The 21045-nt window shown below is 52.5% G+C and overlaps 2 protein-coding genes across 2 annotated transcripts in view; both read right to left on the bottom strand.

The window, feature by feature from the left end:
- Positions 1-157: 157 nt before the first annotated feature.
- Positions 158-7923, bottom strand: LOC311173851 (putative serine protease 47). Its single transcript, XM_084237940.1, has 4 exons — positions 7768-7923; positions 6118-6395; positions 4149-4312; positions 158-707 (listed from the first exon to the last, which is right to left on the bottom strand). Exons 1-4 carry the CDS (start codon positions 7908-7910, stop codon positions 414-416), a joined length of 879 nt encoding a protein of 292 aa, XP_084094066.1. The 5' UTR covers positions 7911-7923; the 3' UTR covers positions 158-413.
- Positions 7924-15035: 7112 nt separating this feature from the next.
- The window catches only part of NUTM2F (NUT family member 2F), a gene marked incomplete at both ends in the record, with an annotated part of 38693 nt that continues 32683 nt past the window's right edge, over positions 15036-21045 (bottom strand). Inside the window, 7 exons of the mRNA XM_084237939.1 lie at positions 15036-15791; positions 16149-16265; positions 16889-17175; positions 17375-17428; positions 17612-17751; positions 18152-18280; positions 19821-20532. Coding sequence (XP_084094065.1) covers positions 15036-15791; positions 16149-16265; positions 16889-17175; positions 17375-17428; positions 17612-17751; positions 18152-18280; positions 19821-20532 — 2195 coding nt within the window. The remainder of the gene's footprint in view (positions 15792-16148; positions 16266-16888; positions 17176-17374; positions 17429-17611; positions 17752-18151; positions 18281-19820; positions 20533-21045) is intronic.

The following is a 21045-nucleotide window of genomic DNA, read 5'->3' as shown; positions in this document are numbered from 1 at the left end:
ACTCTTTGCCCATTTTAAAATGCTTTGTCTTTTATTGTGTCCTGGTACGAGTTTTTTGTGCATGCATTTAAAGCATGTTAGCTTCTACTCCCTGGCCAGGTTTGGCTGCCACTATCTGTGTTAGACCTGTCCTCTCACCCAGGGTGGAACTGCCTCCCCCAACTGCCTCCATGGTTTACTTTCTCTCTCTACAGTAGCACAAAAATGCAGCTCACTTGTCATGAGGCAAGTTATTATTTAATTTTTTTTTGTTTTTTTTTTTTCAGGCTTATTTGCAGTTGGAGCTAATGGACAGAAAAGCCACAGAGAAGGGGCCGTGGAAAGATGATGAGAATGGGCAGAGGGGAGGTGTGGAACATTCTGGTGAGGACACGAGGGCCTGAGGCAGAGTGCAGGAGCAGTGCACTTGTGGGTCACTTCAGGGCCCTGAACACCAACATCATTGGGAACCAGAGCTGTGGAAGCCTGCGGGCAGTTTGGGGCCTGGGGGAGCTGGCAGCGTGCAGAGGCTTATATGGTGGAGGAGCAGCTGAGGGGTCAGGAAGAGGAGTGAGCCTCTGGGTCTTGTTGATCCAGTCAGTGAAGTACGCGACCCTGGTGAAGATGCTGGGGTAGACGGGGTGCTGGCAGCTCAAGCCCCAGCTGGCCAGCCCCACCAGAACCCAGGCTCTGGGGAGGTTGCAAACCAGGGGCCCTCCAGAATCACCCTAGGAAAGACAGGAGAATTAGTGTGGGTGACTGAAGCATCTCTGAGAACACCAACTTGCTGGGTGGGACTGGTGAGTCTCTTGTCTGGTGCCCCAGTGACTGTGAACATACAGACATTAGCTTCCAGCTGCAGCCCTCCCAGTCTCATCAGCAGGCAGTTTCATGTTTCAAGAACATCAGAGCTGACCTTCAGGAAAATCATAGATCTAAATCTATCAACAGAACCAGCCTCTGCCCCTCAGCCCAGGGAGGAGCCGTTGGCCTAAGAACGCACTGCCCAAGGCCAGGAAGGGAGGGCAGGACATAAGAGGCCTCAGCCTCTGTGAGGAGGTGGCCAGCTGAAGCTGCTGCAGACCCGGCTCCTGCAGAGGCCCCGAGCTGTAGCACATTTCCACTGGGGTCCCTTCCTTTCTCATTCATCTAAGCCTCAGTTTTGCTCTCAGCTGCTTGGGTGAGCATCTTCCAAAAATGCCCACATCCAGGCCTTGTGGAGATAGCCCTCATTGCTCAGGGAGCATGTGGGGCCCCAAGAAAGATCCTGGGAGCTACCAGAATCCTGAAATGCTATCAGAGCACATATCCTTTCACTTCATTGGCCAAAAGGAGCATCTCCTCCTAGGAAAACAGGGGAGAAGGGGCTGTTGCAATGCTTGCTCCTCCACCCACCCCTCCAAAGAACACACCAAGCATCCTAGAGCCAGCCTTGGCTTTCTTTAGAAACACAGGGATGAAAACACAAGTTCCATCGCTCATGGTACTTCTAAACAAGATGAGAAGCCCATCTCAGATGTGACACATGCAGACAAGTCCTATAATGACAGGGCATGTCAGGGAAGTATCAGTGCCTCATCATGGACAGCAGAAGTTTTTCCTGAGCTGGGACTCAAATCAGGACACAGAACCTGACTTTGCAATGCTGGAACAGAGGGAGTGGTAAGGGCAGGCAAGGGAAGGAGGGACGTGCTGGAGGTGAGAGGAAGAGCATAGACTGGTGGTGAATGAGGGGGCACAGACAGGAAGTGGGGTTTGGATCTGTCCCCCCAAACCCCCATGGATACTTGTGTGCGAAGAGGAGACAGTAGGGTCAGGTCAGAGAAGGAGATGTGATGATGGAAGCAAAGGTGGCGTGATACAATTTGATGACAGAAGAAGGGACCAGTAGCCAAGAAAGCAGGTGGTCTCTGGAAGCTAGAAAAAATAGACATTCTCCTCTGGAGCCTCCCTGAGGAACCAGCCTTGCACACACCTTGATTTTAGACTTCTGACCTCCAGAAAGGAAAGATATGCATTTCTGTCGTTTGGCCACCCAGTAGGGCATGATTTGTCACAGCTGCCCTGGGAAGCTCATAGCTGGGGCCTTCTTGGAGAGTGGAACTGCATCATGGTAGTTTCAGCCCTTCCTAGTGGAATGTACTTGGTTTTCCCAATCTGCATCAATCCTAGGTCCTCAAGTCCAGAGGAGGCCTGGTCCTTATCTGGGACAGTGGCCCCTGTCCACTCCAGGCCTCAGCAATTCACACAGATGAACTGTGTTTTCACTGGAATCACCGTGGGTTGTCAGCCTATCTGGGAGAAGACAGGTAGGCCTCTAACAAGCCCTTGGCCTTTGGGAAACTCTGAGAAGGCAGATGAAACCCTAACACTAACATAGCTCATGACAAGTTAGCTGCAGTTTGCACTAATATAGAGTGAGAACAAATTGTGTGTTTGTGTGTGGGGGGGGAGGGGTCAGGGCAGTGAGTTCCACCCTGGGTGAGAGGATGGGTCTAAGACAGGCCCATATTAGATAGCAGCAGCCAAACCTGGTCAGGGGAAGAAGCCAACACACTTTAAGCACCTACTAAATGCCAGGCACATGCTCATTTCCCACAGCAACATTATGAAGAGGAGACCATTTTCAATCCCATTTGCTCAGTGAGGAAGCTGAGGTAAAGTCACAGAACCAACAAATAAGGAGCTGGGTCTATCATGTCCCACATTCTGAGCTGACTTCCTCTGGGGTCCATCTCCCCTCACAGTGGTGTCTGGGTGCCCCTCTCAGGGGAAGGCGCTTCTGGGTGAGAAGAGAACACTGTGTGGAGTGTGGGGCCAGAGCAGGCACGTGGCATCTCATAGACAAGCTGTGGTGACTGAGAGGTTAAAGAGGATGGAGGGGTGTGCTGGTACTCTCAAGGGCCAGCTCAGGGGTGTCCTGAGCCTGGGGACAAGCTGGAGGAGGAGTGCCATCCGGGGGCGCTGTGGTGTCAGCAGGCTGGCAGGCAGGCAAAGGGCAAGCCCTGAGCTACACAGCCATGGCCTCGGCAGGGCAAGGCACTGAGGACTAGGCTGGAAGGGGGGTGGAGGATATATTGGGTGGGGACTCGGGAGCTGAGCCCTTTGCTCTTCATCTGGGAGCTGCTGACTGTGAGCAGGATGGACAGGACAGTCAGAAAGCACACACCACTGGCTACTGATGGGGACCAGGAAACCTGGGTCTCCTTGCTCCCAGGAAAGCAGTGGGCCAGCTTCCTCCCTCTGGCCAGCCACTCTCGGGGCAGGAGTGAACCATCATGAGCCCTCCCATGGGCCAAGGGCATCTCATCCTCCTGTGTGTGTTTCCTGAGGCTGTCATATGTGTCTGCACAAACTGGGGGGCTTGGGAAAACAACAGAAATGGGGCCTTCCCGGTGGTGCAGCGGGTTAAGCGCAGCGCTGTGAAGATGTCAGTGCTCTCTTCTCACCCAGAAGATGTCTGCAGCCTCTGCAGCGCGGGTTCAATTCCTATCCGGCCAGGGAGCTACCCACATGGTGCAGCAGACCCCTCCTGACTTGCCCGCTGCTCCCCTCAGCAGTGTATTTCAGTCAGTCTGCCTGTTCTGTTCCCCACTCTGTCTCTGGTGAATCCTCTCACCCCCTTGCCTCTGGCCTGTACTCCAGCTCTTGTATAAATAAAATAAATCTTCAAAGAGAAGAAAAACAACGGAAATAGATTCCCTCTTGGTCTAGAGGCCAGAAGTCTGAGATCAAGTATCTCTATGTCTTTCCCTCCGATAAGAACACCAGCTGTTGGATTTAGGGCCCACCATAAATCCAGCTGACTCTCATCTTGAATCTTTCACTAAGTACATCTGCAAGGACCCTATTTCCAAATAAGGTCACATTCTGAGGCTCCCAATGGACATGAATTCAGGGGACACAGTTCAACCTACTCTACCCTCCTTTCAATAATCCCATGAGGGGGGTCTCAGAAGCCCGCACTGAGAATGAGGAGAAGGTGAAAAGGCCACCAGAAGGGGAGCACAGTAGAGCAGTGTCTGTTAGAGCCCTGGGATGGAGCCCCTGGAACCCTGCAGAGTGATGATCCAGGGGCCTCCACAGAGACAGTAGAGATAATATGGCCTCTCCCACAGAAACTGAGGCCCCAAAACAGGCAAGGAAAGAACAGAAATGGCCTCACTTACTTGGCAGATGGCTTTCCCTGTCGAGAAGTCCCCGGCACACAGCATTTCGTCATACACAAAGTCGTTGTCTTTGTTAACTCTTTGACCATATAGCATATTACACAACTTATTCTCCATGAGGTTCACCTTACCCTCCTGGAGATGGAAGGGCAGGGACATGGGTGCTGTGGGGATAAGGGAGACCAGTGACAGCACAGGCTGGCCAGGAGCCCCAGGCCACCCAGCTTCCCACTCTGCCCCATACTCACCACTGTCCCCCAGCACAAGCTTTTGTTAGCACAGCAGAGCTCTCAGCGCTGCTTCGGTGTTCTACCCACCCCTAAGATGCTTCTCTCCTTTTCCTCAAACTTCCCCGAGCTCACCCTATTCCTTCCACCTCTCCAATAGCAATAGACCACACCTCTCCTACTCTACAAAGATAAAAGGCAAATCCCACCATACATACCATTCACTGGGGCTTACTACATGCTTCTCTATCCTTTCATGAACCATCCTGTCCACTCGCCATCCAGCTGCCATTGGCCTTTACCTGTTCTCCCATGCACGCATTCCTCCATCCATCCACCCCTGTCTCCCAGTGTGCCACCCATGTGCCCTTCCATCCATCATCCAACCACCCACCCACCCAACTTTTAGCCATGTCTCCACCCACCCCTGCATCATTCACCTACCTATCCTCCTCTCTGCCAGTCAGTACATCCAGCCACCCTACAATATGCCCACCCCCCACCACCCTGCTCCTCACTTCCCCTTCCACCCACCCATTCAGCCTTGAGCTGCCCTCCCCATCCATGTTCTCAGCCAATCACTCATCCGTCCTCTGCTACGCTCTTTAAGACACTGATAAAGGGCAATATTTTTAGTTGGAGGAGACATGGTAAATAAAGAAATATAATTATTTTGATCTAGTAAGTGGTCCGAAGGAAATGAGTCCAGGATATGTGATAGCAGGGAGTGCCTATCTTTGTTCACATGATCAAGTAAAACTCAGAGAATGAGTAAGTTATAAAAGTAAAGAAGAAATGAGTCATGCAGAGATTAGCTGGGGAGAGACCCAGGAAGATAAGGCAGCAAAGTCACAAAGGCCTTGAGGTAAGGCTGCCGTGGCACGTTCAAGGCAGGAAGGGGGCCTGTGGCTTGGAAGGTGTGTATGGGAAGTGGGCAGATGCGGCAGAAGCTGAGGGACGGGGACTAATGCCATGCAGGGCTGGAAAAAGTGATCTGCCCAAAATGCCTGTTGCAGCTCTGTTGAGAAACACCACACCAAGTTACGATCCTACAAATAATGACATATGTTCCCTTTTCCTTAACACTATGCCATAAGGACTTCCCCAAACTAAAAGCACTCCTTTCTCTAATAAACACTGTCTTTCAGAGTCTTGGCTATATTTCTTCTCTTACAATCTCAAAAAAACACAAATTTTGTTCCTCTGTTTTCCCTGTATTGTTAAGTTCACCTAACAAGCTGAACAGACAGGAGACCTGCAGGAGGAAACAAAGCGAGTTTACGGAGTTAAGAGGCTCTCAAGTCATCATTACTCTAACTGGATCCTGTAGGCTCAGAGACAGAAGCCATAAAGTACTTTCTTTCCACTTTGTCCAGGCCCCTTCCTTGGCAGTGGGAAACCAGGGAGTTTGGCAGTGGTGTGGGAAAGGCCAGGTCCCAAGCATGGCTGTTCTATTAAATCGAGTTATCTCAGATCCCTGGCTGATTCACACCTTGGAATCAAGAACCAAGCAGTCTCTAAGTACCTAGATTCTTGATGCCCAAAGTCTGAGATTCCCAGATTTTCAGAATCTTGGATGCAGGGAACCCTGAAGCGTCAGAATCACACACTTCAGCGACTTTGACCTAGAATGGCCCAGGTCTCTGGAAGTGAGACTCAGGGTGCCAAGGCCCAGGGATCTCCCTTTTCCCTCCCCCTTCCTCCATGACCAACTTCACCGCCAGCCTCTCCCAGTCACTCACTGTTCTCGGTGAGCATCCCCCAACCAGTGATCCAACAGGACACATTACTGGGCAGCAGCATGCCGGGGGCTGGGAGGCAGGCAGGGACCACATAAGAAGTGAAGTTCACGGGCAGATACAGTTGCAACATGGCTATGTCACTCCCAAAAGCGTGATGCTTCTCAAAGTCTGGGTGGATGATAATGCCACTCACGGCCATCTTCTGCGTGTGCTCGGTTGGCTGGAAGAGCTTTGTGCTGCCCAGCACCACCCAGTAGTCCTTCAGTGCCTGGGACTTGCTGGAGGAAGAAGGGCAGCTATGGCCTTTGGCTGAGTGAGACCTGCGCTCCCCCCGCCCCACATCCTCACCTGACCACGCACACCGCTCTGGAGCCCTTCACCCCACCCAGTTCCCCCCTTTATAACCCTTCTTTCTTGAGGCTAGATGCTGTTCTACTCACGTCAGCACATTTGGCTTCCCCATCACACCCCAGAGTTGAAGGAGTGGGGATTCAAGGGCTGCAGGAGCCTATGAATCCTGGCCTTCTGACTGTGCACACAGGAGCACTGGCTCCACCCAGCTCAAGCCTGGCCCTTCCCAGGGCTCCCCATGGTCCACCCTCTGGTTCAAACACCTTTCCCACCCCCTTTTCTTTCCATGCCTTCCAATCACGATGGCTTATAAGCACCCACTTGCCTATAAGCATCCATAAAAGATTTGAATGAATGAATGGATGCAGGTTGTCCTGTTACCTAAACATGAGGGATGAAACATCCCACGTTTCTGGCATTGTACTCATGGCTCATCCACCTGTACAACCCTCCCCAAACTCCCCAGGTGCTAACCGTTCCCTTCCGCAAACCCCCCGCTGCTGTGCCAGGCCAACTGCTGCACAGACCCTCGGCCTCTCCCTCCTTCAAGATTCATCCTTCTCTCTCACTGTGGGCCTTGTCTCCTGACAGGCTGTGACTCAGCAGGCTGGGGCATCACCACTCCTGATGCCACAGATGTGTACGTGGAGTGCAGCACGGAGTCCCTGACAGGGTTCTGACTCTGAGTCAGTCAGCACCCAAGCTCCAGTTCCCTTGTTCCCTGAGGACCTCTCCTTGTCTGTTCAGGAACTTGGCACTGGGTTAGGCCCAGGGGCATCAGAGAAGTTAGGCTCTCCCAGGTCAAGGAGACCCACACCACTCTCCATGTACCTTAGCACTCAGGTACCAGGTCCTCCCTGGGGTATAGTTTTGCAGAAGTGATGAGAAGCATCACCGGTAGCTGGCTGTGGGAGCAGTTCCAGGCCCCTGTCCAGAGTCTGACACCCAGCAATGCTGGAACAGTGAGGACCTTTGCCCACCTTTGGTCTGAGGTAGGAGCAAAGAGTAGGTCTATATCACTTAGTGGCCAAGATGGACACTGCCAATCTCTCAGGTCTGTGTTAGGGGACAACAGGAGTGAGGGTGGAGGATGAGGAGGATCTGAGCACGTGAGCAGGGAGGACGATCCAGGTGGGGAGGACACAAGTCAAAGGCAGAATGACATGCACTTGGAAGCTGAAGAACTGCCCCAGAGCAAAGCCTCAAGGAGTGGTGTGGGATACCCTTCACCCTTTTTTTCTTCTCCCCTCCCCCTTCTCCCCTACCAGCCCCTCTGCAGGGAACTCAGGAAGGACTCACTTGACAAAGCAGTGAGCTGTGGAAAGCAGCCAGCGGGACTCGATGAGGACTGCTCCACAGAGATGCGAGCCCTGGTACAGCACACTGGCCTGCCACGGCCACTGGCCAGCTACCACGTCCTGGCCTCCGTAGATCTTCCCCATCACGTTGGGCTTCCCACACACTTCAGAGACACCCCTGGTTCCACCTGCGATAGACACCAGTGGTAGTCCCAAATGCCATTTCCGGGAAAGCCCTTCACTTCACCAATGGGAATGCCAAGGCTCAAGTAACCTCAACAAGTGACAGAGATGCCAGACTCTGCGTGCGCTGGCTGCCGCGGGAGACTGGCAGCAGAGCCCAGGAGAAGCCCTGCAAGGATGAGGCCCAGGGGTCTGTGGCACAGCCACCACAGCGGCATCCTCAGGGAAACCCACTCCTGGGCAGCCTGCCAAGGGCAGGGCCCCTCACAGACACAGACCTGAACCCAGAAACTGCACACCTCTTCTCCCACTCTGTGGGCCTCAGGGGCACCATGCTTATGCTCTAGACCATGGCTTCTAAGTAGCTGTGCCCTGCACCGCACCCTGGTGTCTCAGGAGGGGGGCTGTGGTGCTGTGTGACCTGGGGAGAGCCACTCCCCTCTCAGACTCAGGGGACTCCACTTCTAAAAGGGGGGGGGTGGCTAATAAAGACAGCCCGGCTGTAGGGTCACACCTGGGAGGGCAGCTGGGTCCAGACAACCTGAGAGGGGAGCATTCTGGTCTGGTCTGTGCTTCCCAGCTCAGGAAGGGGGATGTGTCCTCTGGGCCCCACTCAGGGCCCTCATGCAGCCTGCTCTCCTCCACCTAGGGCCCCAGCCAAGTCCTGGGGCAGTGCCCCACCACCCACAAGCCACCCCAGACTGGGGGCCTGAGACTCACCTCTGTTGAGTTGGTCTCTGGCTGCCCGGTTGGGAAAGGAGGGCAGAGAGAAAATGGAAGTCAGTTTCTGGGACCTCAGGTAACAGCCCCGACCCATCCCACCCTACGATCCGGCTGGGTCCTGTGGCTCCTGGGACCAACCGCTGCGCACCGGCAGCCCTGGCCACGGTTGGCAATTCGGTTGTTCCACGGTCCACGCCCACAGCGGCGGTCAAGGTCTCCACACTCCTGGGCCCAGGTAGCATTACGGGAAGCAGCAGCCAGAGCAAGAACCCCATTTCGCCTAGGCCGCAGTCTAGGTGGGTCTGCGCCTTGGTGCCCATTGTCAGGGTCGCTGAAACAAGCCTGACCCCGCCCGGCCTCGACCCCCCTCCTGAGGCCGGCCCCGCCCCTGACTCCTCCCAGAATCGGTGCCGCGACCCATCCCAACCTAACCTCAGACCCCTCCCAGGCCCTAGCGTCTACCTTGCCTTACCCGGTCTCTGACACGGAATCTGGACCTCACACTATCCCACCTTGACCCCAACCCTGGACTAACAACCCTCACCCTCCCACCATCCTACCCCCCCTCCACGCCCACGCTGACGCCATTCCTGACCCCAGTCTAACCGTACCCCGACCCCAGCCTTGACTTCTCCTCCACCTGCTCCTGACCTCAACCATGCCCTGCCAGACTCGGCCTGAGCACAGTGAGACCAAAAGGCAATCAAATGTTTCTGCGAATTAATTAGGGGGGAAATGTAGATTATGCATAGAAAAATGGGAAGGAGTATGAAACGATAATTCATGGGAGAATTATTTAATGGTTTAATGAACCATTAAAAAGATTCATTAAATAAGGAAAAAATGTTCAATCCAGCTTGTGCCGGGAAAAGCAATCAAAGGAAGTTGACTGCCTATTTGACCTATAAGCTGAACTCAGACAATCTAAGGCTTCTCGTTCCCCTCCCCTAAAATGTGTATTCTCAGAAGTTAATTTAAGGATACAACCTTGGAGAAAGTATATAATATGTTGTTTTGACTTTCTGGACAGCATACAGGCCTGAATATAGCAAAGCCTCTATAAAGCTTTACGATTTGGTGGGAATGATATGCAAAACTACTCATCTTGCAGCTATCCAAGATACAGTCTCTCAGTTTCCCTATGGCAGGGAGGGAAAATGACTGTCTTAGTGGACTGGCCTCTACTGTGGGCAATTCAAGTGATGGTGGGTGCCCATTTAGAGATTAAGCTTGAGTTTTAGCTGAAACAAGAGTTAAAAGATTGGAGACCTTACATACCATTCTGCAAAGTTGAGAAAGCTATAAATTAAGGTCCAAGCACTTAAAACAAAAGTTTGATTAAGAGGCTGAGAGGTAAAAATCCCTGGGAAAGAGAAACATTTTAATACCAGTTATCCTAGATTTATGATAATAGAAAAATATATCCTGATACTCCTAGGAAAGCATGCACTTTTCCTCTGTTTCTAGAAGTTGCAACACCAATCAGTCTCCCGGATGTAGCCACCCGGGGGACAACCAAGACACTGCCCAAGAAATGGAAGGAAGAGAGAAAAAAATTAAGACAGAGTCTGTCAAAATATATAAATTACTAGAGAATTTCCCTTGACTTTCAAGCTTTCATTAGAAATTAAGGATTCTAAAGAATGAAAGCAAATGAATGTAAATGGAAAGCAGTCAAGGAGAGCCAGAGACTATTTCTGTATAAGACAGGATAAAGGACATGGGCTTTCTCTTGATAAAGGAAAAGACAACAGTCATTTTTTTTCCAAAGTGAATGAACTATAGGGCAAAAAACTAAATGAATATAGCAAGTCATAAATGTCTGGGAAAGCAGCAGTGGCTTATGGGGAAGGAAACTTAAGAAAGGAACTTTATATGGGGTTAAGCTAAGTAAAATCACATGAATTGTTACAGGATTTGTAATTAAACTTTGATATCAATCCTATACTCACGTAAAACCAAACTTTACTTACTTTTCCTCTGCAAAAAAGACAAAAGTATTCATGAACTGTGCTCTGCTTTTGAAAACATTGTGAATTGTTTAAGTAGGCTACCTTAAAGCAAGGATTTGTGTGTGATTAAACTTCATTTCATGTCATTTTTATCAGATCCTTAAATGCTTAAGTTAGCCAATCTTCTTGCTCTGGAAATAGGTTTTGTTTGTAGTCATGGAATTTTTATATGTACTTTTGAATTTTTTGTCGCTTTCATTAAATGAAAAATTAAGTATTATTTATAGTAACCTATGTAAGCATTTAAAATATTTTGAAATATTCGACAGACTTCCCAAAATCAAGTTAATAATAATATTATCTTTTTGACTTAAAACAAACTTTAAGATTTTTCCAGAAGGTCCCCTGTAATGATCTCAAGAGAATTGTTCTTGCTACTTCTGAAAAGATAAATATTAAATAAATTGGGTTTATTTGATGTATTAAATTAAATAGAAAACATGGTCTGATGAAAAGTAAATACTAAGCCTTCTTTTTTTTTTTTATAAATTTTATTGTTATATTCCCCCATACAATTGCAGCCCCCCCATTCTGACCCCAATCCCTCCCCTCCCGCCCCCGCCCCCCTAAAAGTATCTCTGGTTCATAGTTTTTTGTTGATTTTGATTTTCACTTTCTTATATTCATTTTCCTGGTCCCTTATTTAAGTTTTCTAGATTCCTGCTATGAGTGAGACCATCCGGTATTTTTCTTTTTCTTTTTGGCTTATTTCGCTGAGCATGATCCCTTCCAGCGCCATCCATGTTGCTGCAAATTGCATGTGTTTATCTTTTTTGAATGCTGAATACTAAGCCTTCTTGATGTTATATTTGAATAGGAATTAATATGGTAGGGAAATTCTATGAAATTCCCCAATTTAAATGTCCTGTATAATGTTTTTAATAACTTTTTATTTGAAACATTGTTTAAAATTAATTTTTTTTTTTTACTCTAAGGAAACAAAGTGCTAACAAAGTGCAAGAGAAGGAAGTCATAATGGTGTCAAATGTGACTCTGGGGCCTCCTGGGTGATGCAAGGGTTAAAGAAACAGCACTATCGAAGTATTGCCAGCATGAGTTAGATCCCAGGCCAGGGAGCTGACCCACATGGTGCAGCAGACCTCTCCTGTCTCACCCACTGCTCCCCTCAGCAGTGTATTTCAGTAGATGCACCTGTTCTGCTCCCTACTCTGTCTCTGGTGAATCCTCTCACCCCCCACACCTCTGGCCTACACCAGTTCTTGTATGCATAAATAAATAAATGCTAAAAAAAAATGTGACTCTGTAGTGGGCAATAATCTTTAGATCTTAGAGAACATTTCAGTCCTTTTCAGGAATCTAAGGTGATAAGTTGATATACATACATTCATACATACTTTTAATGATGTAGATGCACATGCATTTTTTAAATTTAAAGATGAAGAAAATTAGTTAAATGAAGACTTGAAAAAGTGAGATTTGTGTTTTAAGTAATGTGCTTGAAATCCTTAATTTAGTTATAAAATTAGCTGTAACATATGAATATTATTCACGTGGGATGGTTTACTGTTTGAATGATAAAGGTTTACAATAATTGTGTTGGCATAATTCCAGTTAAAGAAATATTGGGATGATAATAAAACCAGATCTTTGTATTTTAACAAACACCCGTTGTTTCCTTTTGAAATAATTAATAGAAAGTCTAGGCATTTAATTGAAGGGACCTAGAAACCAGTCCTCTCAAAGGTAGTATCACCTCTTACTAACAGGAATTTATTAAAACTCTCATTAATAATGCCAAATTGGTAAGAGATTCCTTCCACCATACGCTCCCAGAAATGAAGGCATCAAACGTCAGGACCACCAACCAGGAAACGCTGTGTTTTGAAAACACCACTAGGTCAAGGACTCCCTCCAACCCCACTAGAAAGAACCAGAGCAGGTTCTTGTCATTTGTTAACATTTCCTATTTTAAAAAAAAGCACCCTTGTTCTGAACTGGACCTCCCAGAAGATAACTGACATAAAGTTGAAGCACCATTGCCACCTGGGCTGGAACCAGGCTCAGGCACTTGACCAGGATCAGAAACAAATGACCATAGATCAGGATGGGTATGGACAACTCCAGCAAGTGAGCACCAAGAACAAAATGGATTCTCTAGCTGGGTTTTTATATCTGACTTTGATCACAAGACTCTCAGGTCTCAGCTTACACCAAACGCTTTTAGCTCAAAATTATATTATTGGAAATCAACCAAGCAGTTACTTACAGGAAATAACGCATCATAACATACAAAGGACCCACTGAAATCATTTTATAAAATGAAGGTGAAAATATTCTGATTCCATGTTATGGCCAGACCTAGTTTTTAGCCTCCTTTCTCTGGGTGCTGCTATTCAAAAGGACCTTTCCTAGTGAAATATTTCCACGAAAGCATCCCTACAAATACCACAGAGAGGAAAATAATTGACTCTAACCATAATGAGTTTTTTGACTCTGAAAGCGTGGGTGACAAATTTCTGAGAATTATTGTGACTCAAAACAGCACATATCATTTGGCAGGTGGCTGTGTTGCAGAAATAAATTCTAGCCTTTTACCCAGGCAGGGGAAGAACAAGTGGTACTTCAGGAAGGGTGAGGTCAGGAGAAGCTTTATTACTCATGCATGAGGTCTCAGACCTGGGTAGTCCCATAAGGTCTGAGCACTGGTCTAGAGACAAAGTTTCTTTTATACACAACCACCTTAAATTGATAAAGTTGGTTAGTTAGTATACAAACCCTTGACACAGGAAAAGGGGAATGATGCAGATCTTCCAGGATGGCCTGGGAGATCAATCAGCCTAGCAGGCTCCCAGACCTTGTTTAGATATGCTTATTAAGGAAGCAAACATGTTATTTACTTTACATTTCCAGGTCTATGACTCTTTAACAGGGAAAGATCTCCTTATCTTAGCAGTTCCCTTTCAGCTGTGTACCCTGCATATAATAGCATGTCCCCACAAATTTGAACATTGCTGTTGGGGATGGAAGCTTCAAGGAAGAGGCTGGACAGGTGGGTGCATGTCCTATGAGGGGAATTGGGTACAGGGAGGGGGGCTCAGGGCAGTGCTGAAACAGCAGGGGTCTCCTGCCAGCTTAACTCCTGACCTGGGTTAGGGCCCCTCTCTGATATGGGTCTGTGTCTGCACCCAAGGAGGACAACAGAAGCCTCAGGGTGCTCAATCTAGCTCCCCCCATCCCTGGGGCCACAACCTATCTCTGCTACTCCTACTGTGCTATGCAGGATGGTCATAGTTTCTTAGCAGGATCTGTTTCACTGTGAATGATGATCTGTATCAACATGTGTTTACCAAGAGCCCAGCTATGGCAGGGAGGACAGGGGACAGTCTTGCTCTTGAAGCCAGTACCCTGGCCACAGCACAATGGGTCTTTTTTCAGTTGAACAAGAGGTTGCTGCACAGAGATCCTACTCAGGGGCTTGATGTCCTCAAGCCACACCATCTCCTGTGCACATGTCTATTCAGTGCCCCATCATCAGCTCTGAGCCCATTTTCCTGGTTCGGCCCTCACTGAGATTAAGAGGTAGCTGCTCCCCTTCTGTCCACATTTCAATAATCCTACAGAGACTAGGACATGCTCCTCCCGCAACTATGTCAACAGGCAGGTATATGCCTCAGTGCAGCTTTTTCCATCTAGTCACTCTATCCATAGGCAAGGAGGATGAGTGAACCCCATTGTCTGGTCACTACTGACAGGTAGAAGAAAGTCACTGATCAGCAGGGCTATCTCAGGCAACATTCTATAAAACTGGTTACAGGTCCAGAGCACAAATACAAAATCAACTTTCCAACCCAGATACTTAGGGGCACAGAGGATGAATACCTGCCCAGAAGACTCCTAACAAGGGGACCACGTGGTGGAGACTGATGAGAGGAGTTCCTGGGGTTTGGTAAGCAGAGAACTCCCAGGAGCAGTCTAAGTATGTGACATGGAAAGGTATCTGGTCAGTCACCCTGAGACCCCCTCCTCCTGCTCATCTCGGGTCCTTCTCCAAGAAGCAAGAGTAAGAACAGCAGCCCAAGAGCATATTCCAACAAACTATTTATTTACAATTTACATCCAATGCCCCAAAGGTGCTTCTCATACCTCCCACCCACCCACATCCATACCCTCCCCCCAGGCCCTGCCCTCCCTCCCTTGCTGTCCCAGACACACCCACCCCCCACCCCCAGACCCCGCCCCATCCCTCCCCATCCCACCCTTCCGGTCCAAGGACAGTTAGTTAATAACTGAGATGAGGAGGAGTCCCTGAGGATCCTCCACTGGGGAGAGCAAGGACAAAGTCAGAGCCCCCACCCCTGGGGGGAAACATGAAGGGGCCTCCTGCTGCTCCCTACTGGCTGCAATGGCGCTTCCTCCTGTGCCCTGTGAAAAGAGGAGCACACCTTCTCTTCCAAGGAATTGAGGGGCCAAGCAGCTCCAGTGGCGAGGCTGGCCTCCCAGACACCCCCGGGTCAGCCCCTGGGAGGGGGCTCTTGTTGGCAGGAGCTGGGCCCACACACAGAGGGCGCTTCCTAGACTTGGCCCCACGAGGCCCAGCTGGATTGAGGCCCCGCCTCTGAGGACAGGGGAACTGGCTTGCCTGCTCACCACCAGAGCCAGTAGTGGAGGCAGGGCCAGGACTCTGGGGGAGTCCCCAGGGCAGCAGGCTGTGCTGAGAGGCCAGGAGGAAGGCCAGACTGGGGAGCTCCTCCTCATCCTCCTCACTGGACCCATCTGCTGGCACATGAATGCCCCTGACTGCAGAGGTCTGCCCCAGGACGCAGGAGTCTCCACTGCCCAATCTAGAGGAAGCACATTTCTGACTCTGTGGGGGACAGGCGGGGTGTCCAGCCCGAACTGGAGGGGGCTCTTGCTGTCCCGAGGAGAAGGCAGCGGTGCGAGGCCTGGACAGGCCAATGTCCACTTGGCTGGCTCTTGGAGGGGCCTTACAGTCAGGCTCCCTGGGGCGCCCGTCACCACTGGCCCTTGGCTGGGAGCCAGGTCCGTCAGACTTGGGGGACTTTGAGTCCACTTTGGGCGCACAGTGGCTTGGGGTGTTCAGCACGGCCCCTTCCTCCTTCAGAGCCAAGAGCCGCTTCTCGACCAGCTGGGAGAGAGAGGGCACAGTGACTGGGTCTGCAGAGCAGGACAGGACAGGCCCAGGGTGGGGTGCATGGCACTTGAGAGGAACGGGGGGTGACCCACTGACTCATCTCAGAGATGGCAGCAATGCCATGCTCTGCACCTTCTCCCCAGCTATGTGTCCTCCCCCAACTCCAGTTCCCACAGGCTCCTTCTCAGTCCTACCCTGTACCCCCCAAATGGGCAAGCCACTATCATGCCTCTCAGGCAGAGGAGGGATGCACAGAGTAACACAGGGCTCTTGTTCTGGGGTTCTCCCCTCCCTGGATGCAGAGGGTGCCCGGTCCCTTGGTTCCCCTAGAGTGCCTTGCCCCCTGCTCACCTGTGCCAGGGTCAGTCCTTCCTCCTGCTCCAGCTCCGCAGCGAGGGCTGACAGATCCAGCTCTGGCTCTGGGGAAAGCAGCTCTTGCAGGAAGCGGGGGTGAATGACCGCCTCCACCTGGGACAGAAGGAAGAGGGGCTGAGCGTGCTTCAGGGGCACCTGTGAGCACAACTGAGCTGGAGGAGTGGAGAGGAGAGACCCTTCCACCCTCGTGCACAAGGCAGGATGCTTCAGACCATCATGGCTGCAGGTACACACACGTACAAACACAGGCACACACACACCAGACACACACCTGGGCACATGGATGGACACAGGTAGACACAAGTGAGCATGTGAGTGCACACATGCATGCATTCACATGCACATGGACACACACACCAATTCCTGGGTCAAGAAGGAGTACACACGTAGGTACACATGTCTGCACATCAACACACGGGGACACGCGTGCACCCATTTGCACATAGAGAAACACCGATGCACACACATATGCACACACACACAGCCCACACTCACAATGCACACGTAAGCACACACAAGGAAGATGGAATCACGTGCACACACACACGCAGGGTGACACATACCCACAGTGAATATGTACACCTCTGCACACTGACACAGACAGGCAGGTGAGGACCGAGGAAGAGAACTTAATTCCCAAGGCCTGGGGAGAACCCACATCTGGTCCTGGCAGAACCCTGGAAGCTTCCAGGACCCAGAGCTCTGGGGCAGCCCACCTTGGTGACAAAGTGTTGGTCGGAGCACAGCTTGTCAATGTAGCTCAGGAGCCCCGGGTCAGGGTAGTTTCCCTCCTCGTCTTCCTGCTGCTCCTTCTCCGCCTCAACGCATTCTCCCAGGGGTTCCCCCGAGAGGAGCCCCAGCAGAGCGTCCATGATGTCCACATACTCGTTCACGGCCTCAGGGGGGATCTCCTTGGGTGCCTTGGCCTCACGGGGCCGCAGGGGGCGGTGTGGCCGCTGGCGGGCGGCCTGGGCCCTGGCACCGGCCTTCCTGGGGCCACATGCTGAGGCAGGAAGCAAGAAGGAAGGGAGCATGAGGGCCTCATCCCCATCCCAGGGCACAGGGCGGGGCAACAGTAGCCCGCACAGCTACTGCTGGGTCAGGACACCGAAGCCCACACGCCACAGGGGGAGAAAGGGGAGGAGAGCATCCCGGAGGGTCGGTGGGAGGATGTGAGGCCACAGCTTCCAGGGGCTCCTCACGGTCCTCTTCCTGGGTGAATTTGTGATGGGCCTTGGGGCGGAAGGGGGAGAGTCCTGAAGCAGGGGAAGGGCCCTGGCACAAAGGGCAGCTGAGCCTGATGTCCAGGGACGGCTCTGGGTGAAAGAGCCAGTGCGCCCCGCAACCACCACCTGGCACTGAAGGGACCCCCATGGGACAGGACTTTCCTCAGCCGTGGCCTCTGGCCATGAGCTCCTGTGGGAACAGAGGTGCCATACCTGGCTGCTGAGCCAGCGGTGGGGGTGGGGGGCCCCGACTCTCAGGCTGGGGTGGAGCAGGAGTTGGTAGGTACCGCACCCCCATCGTGCTCTGTAAGTTCTGCATCTGCATCTCCTCCTCTGCTTCAAATTCCATGAACCTGGTGAGTGGGAGGCGCAGCCATGCTGAGAGGGCCCAGGCGGAGCCCACATGGGCCGAGGGGCAGCGGGAATGGGGAGGCTCTGCTGGCACCGTCACGGCCACTCACTGAGGAGACGGGGCCCGGGGGCTGGACAACAGGCCCTGCGCACCCCCAAGCAAAGGGCTACCCTACAGCCCCAGTTGTCGTGTCAAGGTTTGGGGGCCAGGGTCGGGGGTGAGTGTGGGGGCTGAGTGGGAGGAGGAGCCCAGCACACAGGGCAGGGAGAAGTTCGGGATGAAGGAAGAGCCCCGGGGCTGTGGGCCCCTCGCCCCGCAGCCTCGTCCTCCGTTGTCCCTGAGGAGCTCGACTCCAGCAGCCCCTGGTCTGCACCCAGCCTCGGCCTGTCGCCCCGACTCACTTGGCCGCCATCTCGTAGTAGATCATCCTGTCAAAGTTGCTCTTGGCTTGCCACTCCCGCACGGCTCTCCACAGGCCCTCCTCCAGCGTCATGGTGGGCTTCAGGCGGGACAGCGACCGAAGCACAGGGCTGCACGGAACGGGTTAGTCAGTGTCTGCAGCGCACCTCCAGCCCTGCCCCCGGCACACGCCTGCCCACCACTTCCCGCCTCTCCCCTTCCCTCCTCCTGACATGCAGGTCCAGCCCCAGGAGGCCCTTCTGCAGTAGTTGGCCTCTGGGACTCCCTGTGGGTCACTAAGTTCCTTTGGCTTATGAAGTGAGGTCTGTGTCCCACCAAGTGACATGTGAGGCATCTGAGCCCCCAGGAGAGGGTGCTGGACAGCGGGGCTATGGCAGGTGGCTAGGAGGAGGGGCCTTGAGGGGGGCTCCGCTTTGCCATTACTCTGCTTAGAGAAGACTGCAGAACGCCCTTTCTACCATGGGAGGACACGGTGGAAAGGTGACCACCTGCAAGGCAGTAAGAGCCCACCCAGGGCCAAATCTGTCAGCACCTGATCCCAGACTTGCCAGTGTCAGAGAAAACTGTCATTAAAGCCGCTGATCCTACCGGCCGGTTATAATAGCCAGAGCCCTCAGACACCGCACACAGTGGCTGGGAACAGGGTTCAAACAGCCTCGGAGCCCCTGAGTGTGAGGGGCAGGGCCAAACACAGGGCCCGGGCAGCTGGCCTACCCCGGGCTGCCTGTCCACGGAGAAGAGATTTGCTCAAGTACCCAAAGCCTTTGCTCCAGGAGGAGAGGCCGCTTCTCCAGGGCGTGCCCGCAGCCAGCAGCTGGATGCAGGGTAAGCCACTGCCCTCGGGCTGGGACTCCTCCAGGAGATGCACTGGGGACCCCAGGCCATGCTAACAGTCCTCGGGAGGTGACGTGTGCTCTGCAGCCTAAGAGGGCAGGATTGAAGCCGATGGGGTGGGAGAGGTGAGGCCTGGGTATGTGTAGGGTAAGTAAATGATATCAGGCTTTTCTGCCCTCCCGCCATTAGGATTGATGATGGAACCCTGTGGTCCCGAATGCAGCCTGATGGCGGGCACCTGGAGTAGGGTGTGGGCATGCATGGGGGGATTCACCTGGGCGCATACTGCTCTTTTAAGGGCGGTGTCCCGGGGACACCAGCAGAAGTGGAACCACGAGTAGAGCAGAGAAGCAGAGACCACCAGAGAACACTGGAGAGCCCAGAGTAAAGACTTTCTAGGGGCTGGGAAGCCTGCCAGCCTCCCGGCCCCCCAGCTCCCCTGCCTGCTGTGTACCTGGTAAATCCCAATAAAAGCCTGAAAAGCCACTGAGGGCTCCAGGACTCCTCCTTTACCCTGTCTGTCCGGGTCATAGAGAGCCTGCTCCCTGGCCCTTTCTGCCCCTTACAGTATGGAAAGCCCACGTCCCAGCTACAGTTGTGACTGCTCATAACAGATCAGGCTCAACTGGAAGCTCACGTCACTTCTCTTCTAGAGTTGGGGCGTCAGCTGGGGGAGCTCTTTGTTCAAGATGAACCTTCCATCATAACCACTGCTATCATTTCAAGAGCGGGCCTCAGGCCAGACATCTGCTGACTCAAAGATTAGCCCCAAGGGTCCCTGTGCACAAGCCCTGGGCAGTCCCTGTGCTGACTCACATGAGGAAGCAGGAGAGGGCTTCCGTGTCTGGACTCTGAGGAAGGTGCATCCGGGCCAGGGCCTTGAAGCGCTGCCACCGCCGGAAGTTCTCGTAAACGCTCTTGGCGTTGCAGGAGTCATCAGCTGAGACATTGCTCTGGGTGGCGGCTGGCCCAGCCTCCCTGGAAGCCCCTTGTGGCTCCGGCCCAGTGTTCACTGGGAGCATGATGGGGGCCAGCTGGGCAGTGGGTGGTGGAGCGTGAGGAGGCAGGCCTAGGGCCCAGCCTCCATTGCCAGCCTGCGTGCCCACAACAACTGGGCTGGGCACAATGGTCTCAGCTGTAGAGGCTGCCACGAATAGGGGAGCAGGATAGCCAGCTGCCCCACAGAGGGTCCCTGGAGCACTCCAGGTGACAGGTGCTGATGAAACGACGAAGGTCTGAGTCTGGGGGGGCACCACTGGCCCCGCCTCGGACCTGACTTGCAGAAGAACATTGCAAGCCCCTGCCTCCTGGGGGCCAGGGCCAGGTGCTCCCACCACCAAAGGTGGCCTGGGGAAAGCTGACATCACCAGAGGGTTGGCAGGAGGGAAGACTGGGGTCATGAATGGGGGTGGGGGTGGCTCCCAAGGTGTCAGGTGAGGGAGGCCTGGAGTGGCAAGAGGCAGGGGATTGAAAGGAAGCATGGAGGGGCCAGGGTTGATGGTCAAGTCCAGTCCCAGCATTGGAGACGCTGTGGAGAAAAGGAGAAGGGTGATGCAGGAGGCAGCCCTGGCAGGCAACATGATGCCACCTTTTTCCTGCAGGCCTGAGGCACTAGTGATGAACAAGGCCACTGAGCAGGAAAACATGCAGTGTGCATGTGTCCTCAAGTGTACATGGTCTGTGTCAGCCTGAATTAGTCGCCCGGGGACTTGCTCCCTGTTCACCAACACATGACCCCTGCATGCTGAGAAACAGCCTCCCTACATCCCTGGTCTGGCTGCACCCCATGCCCCACTGCAGTCTCAGATCTGAGCACATCTATTTGCGGGAAGCAGCCCCTTGTGGGTCACTAACTGATAGGGTCATATTATAGCTACAGAAAAGTCTCTCTCTGGGCTTTTCACCACCCCCCACTTAAAAGGAGTCAGCCTGCACACTCTTGCCAGGGGATCATCTGTCCCTCTGCGTGAAGCAGTGATGGACAATATCCCCACCAACAGGAAACAAGGGCTGTGGGCCACAATCAGGGGCTGGACATAGG

This window comes from Talpa europaea (assembly GCF_964194135.1).
Source record: "Talpa europaea genome assembly, chromosome: 7".
NCBI lineage: Eukaryota > Metazoa > Chordata > Mammalia > Eulipotyphla > Talpidae > Talpa > Talpa europaea.
This window is presented reverse-complemented; position numbering and strand designations above follow the sequence as displayed.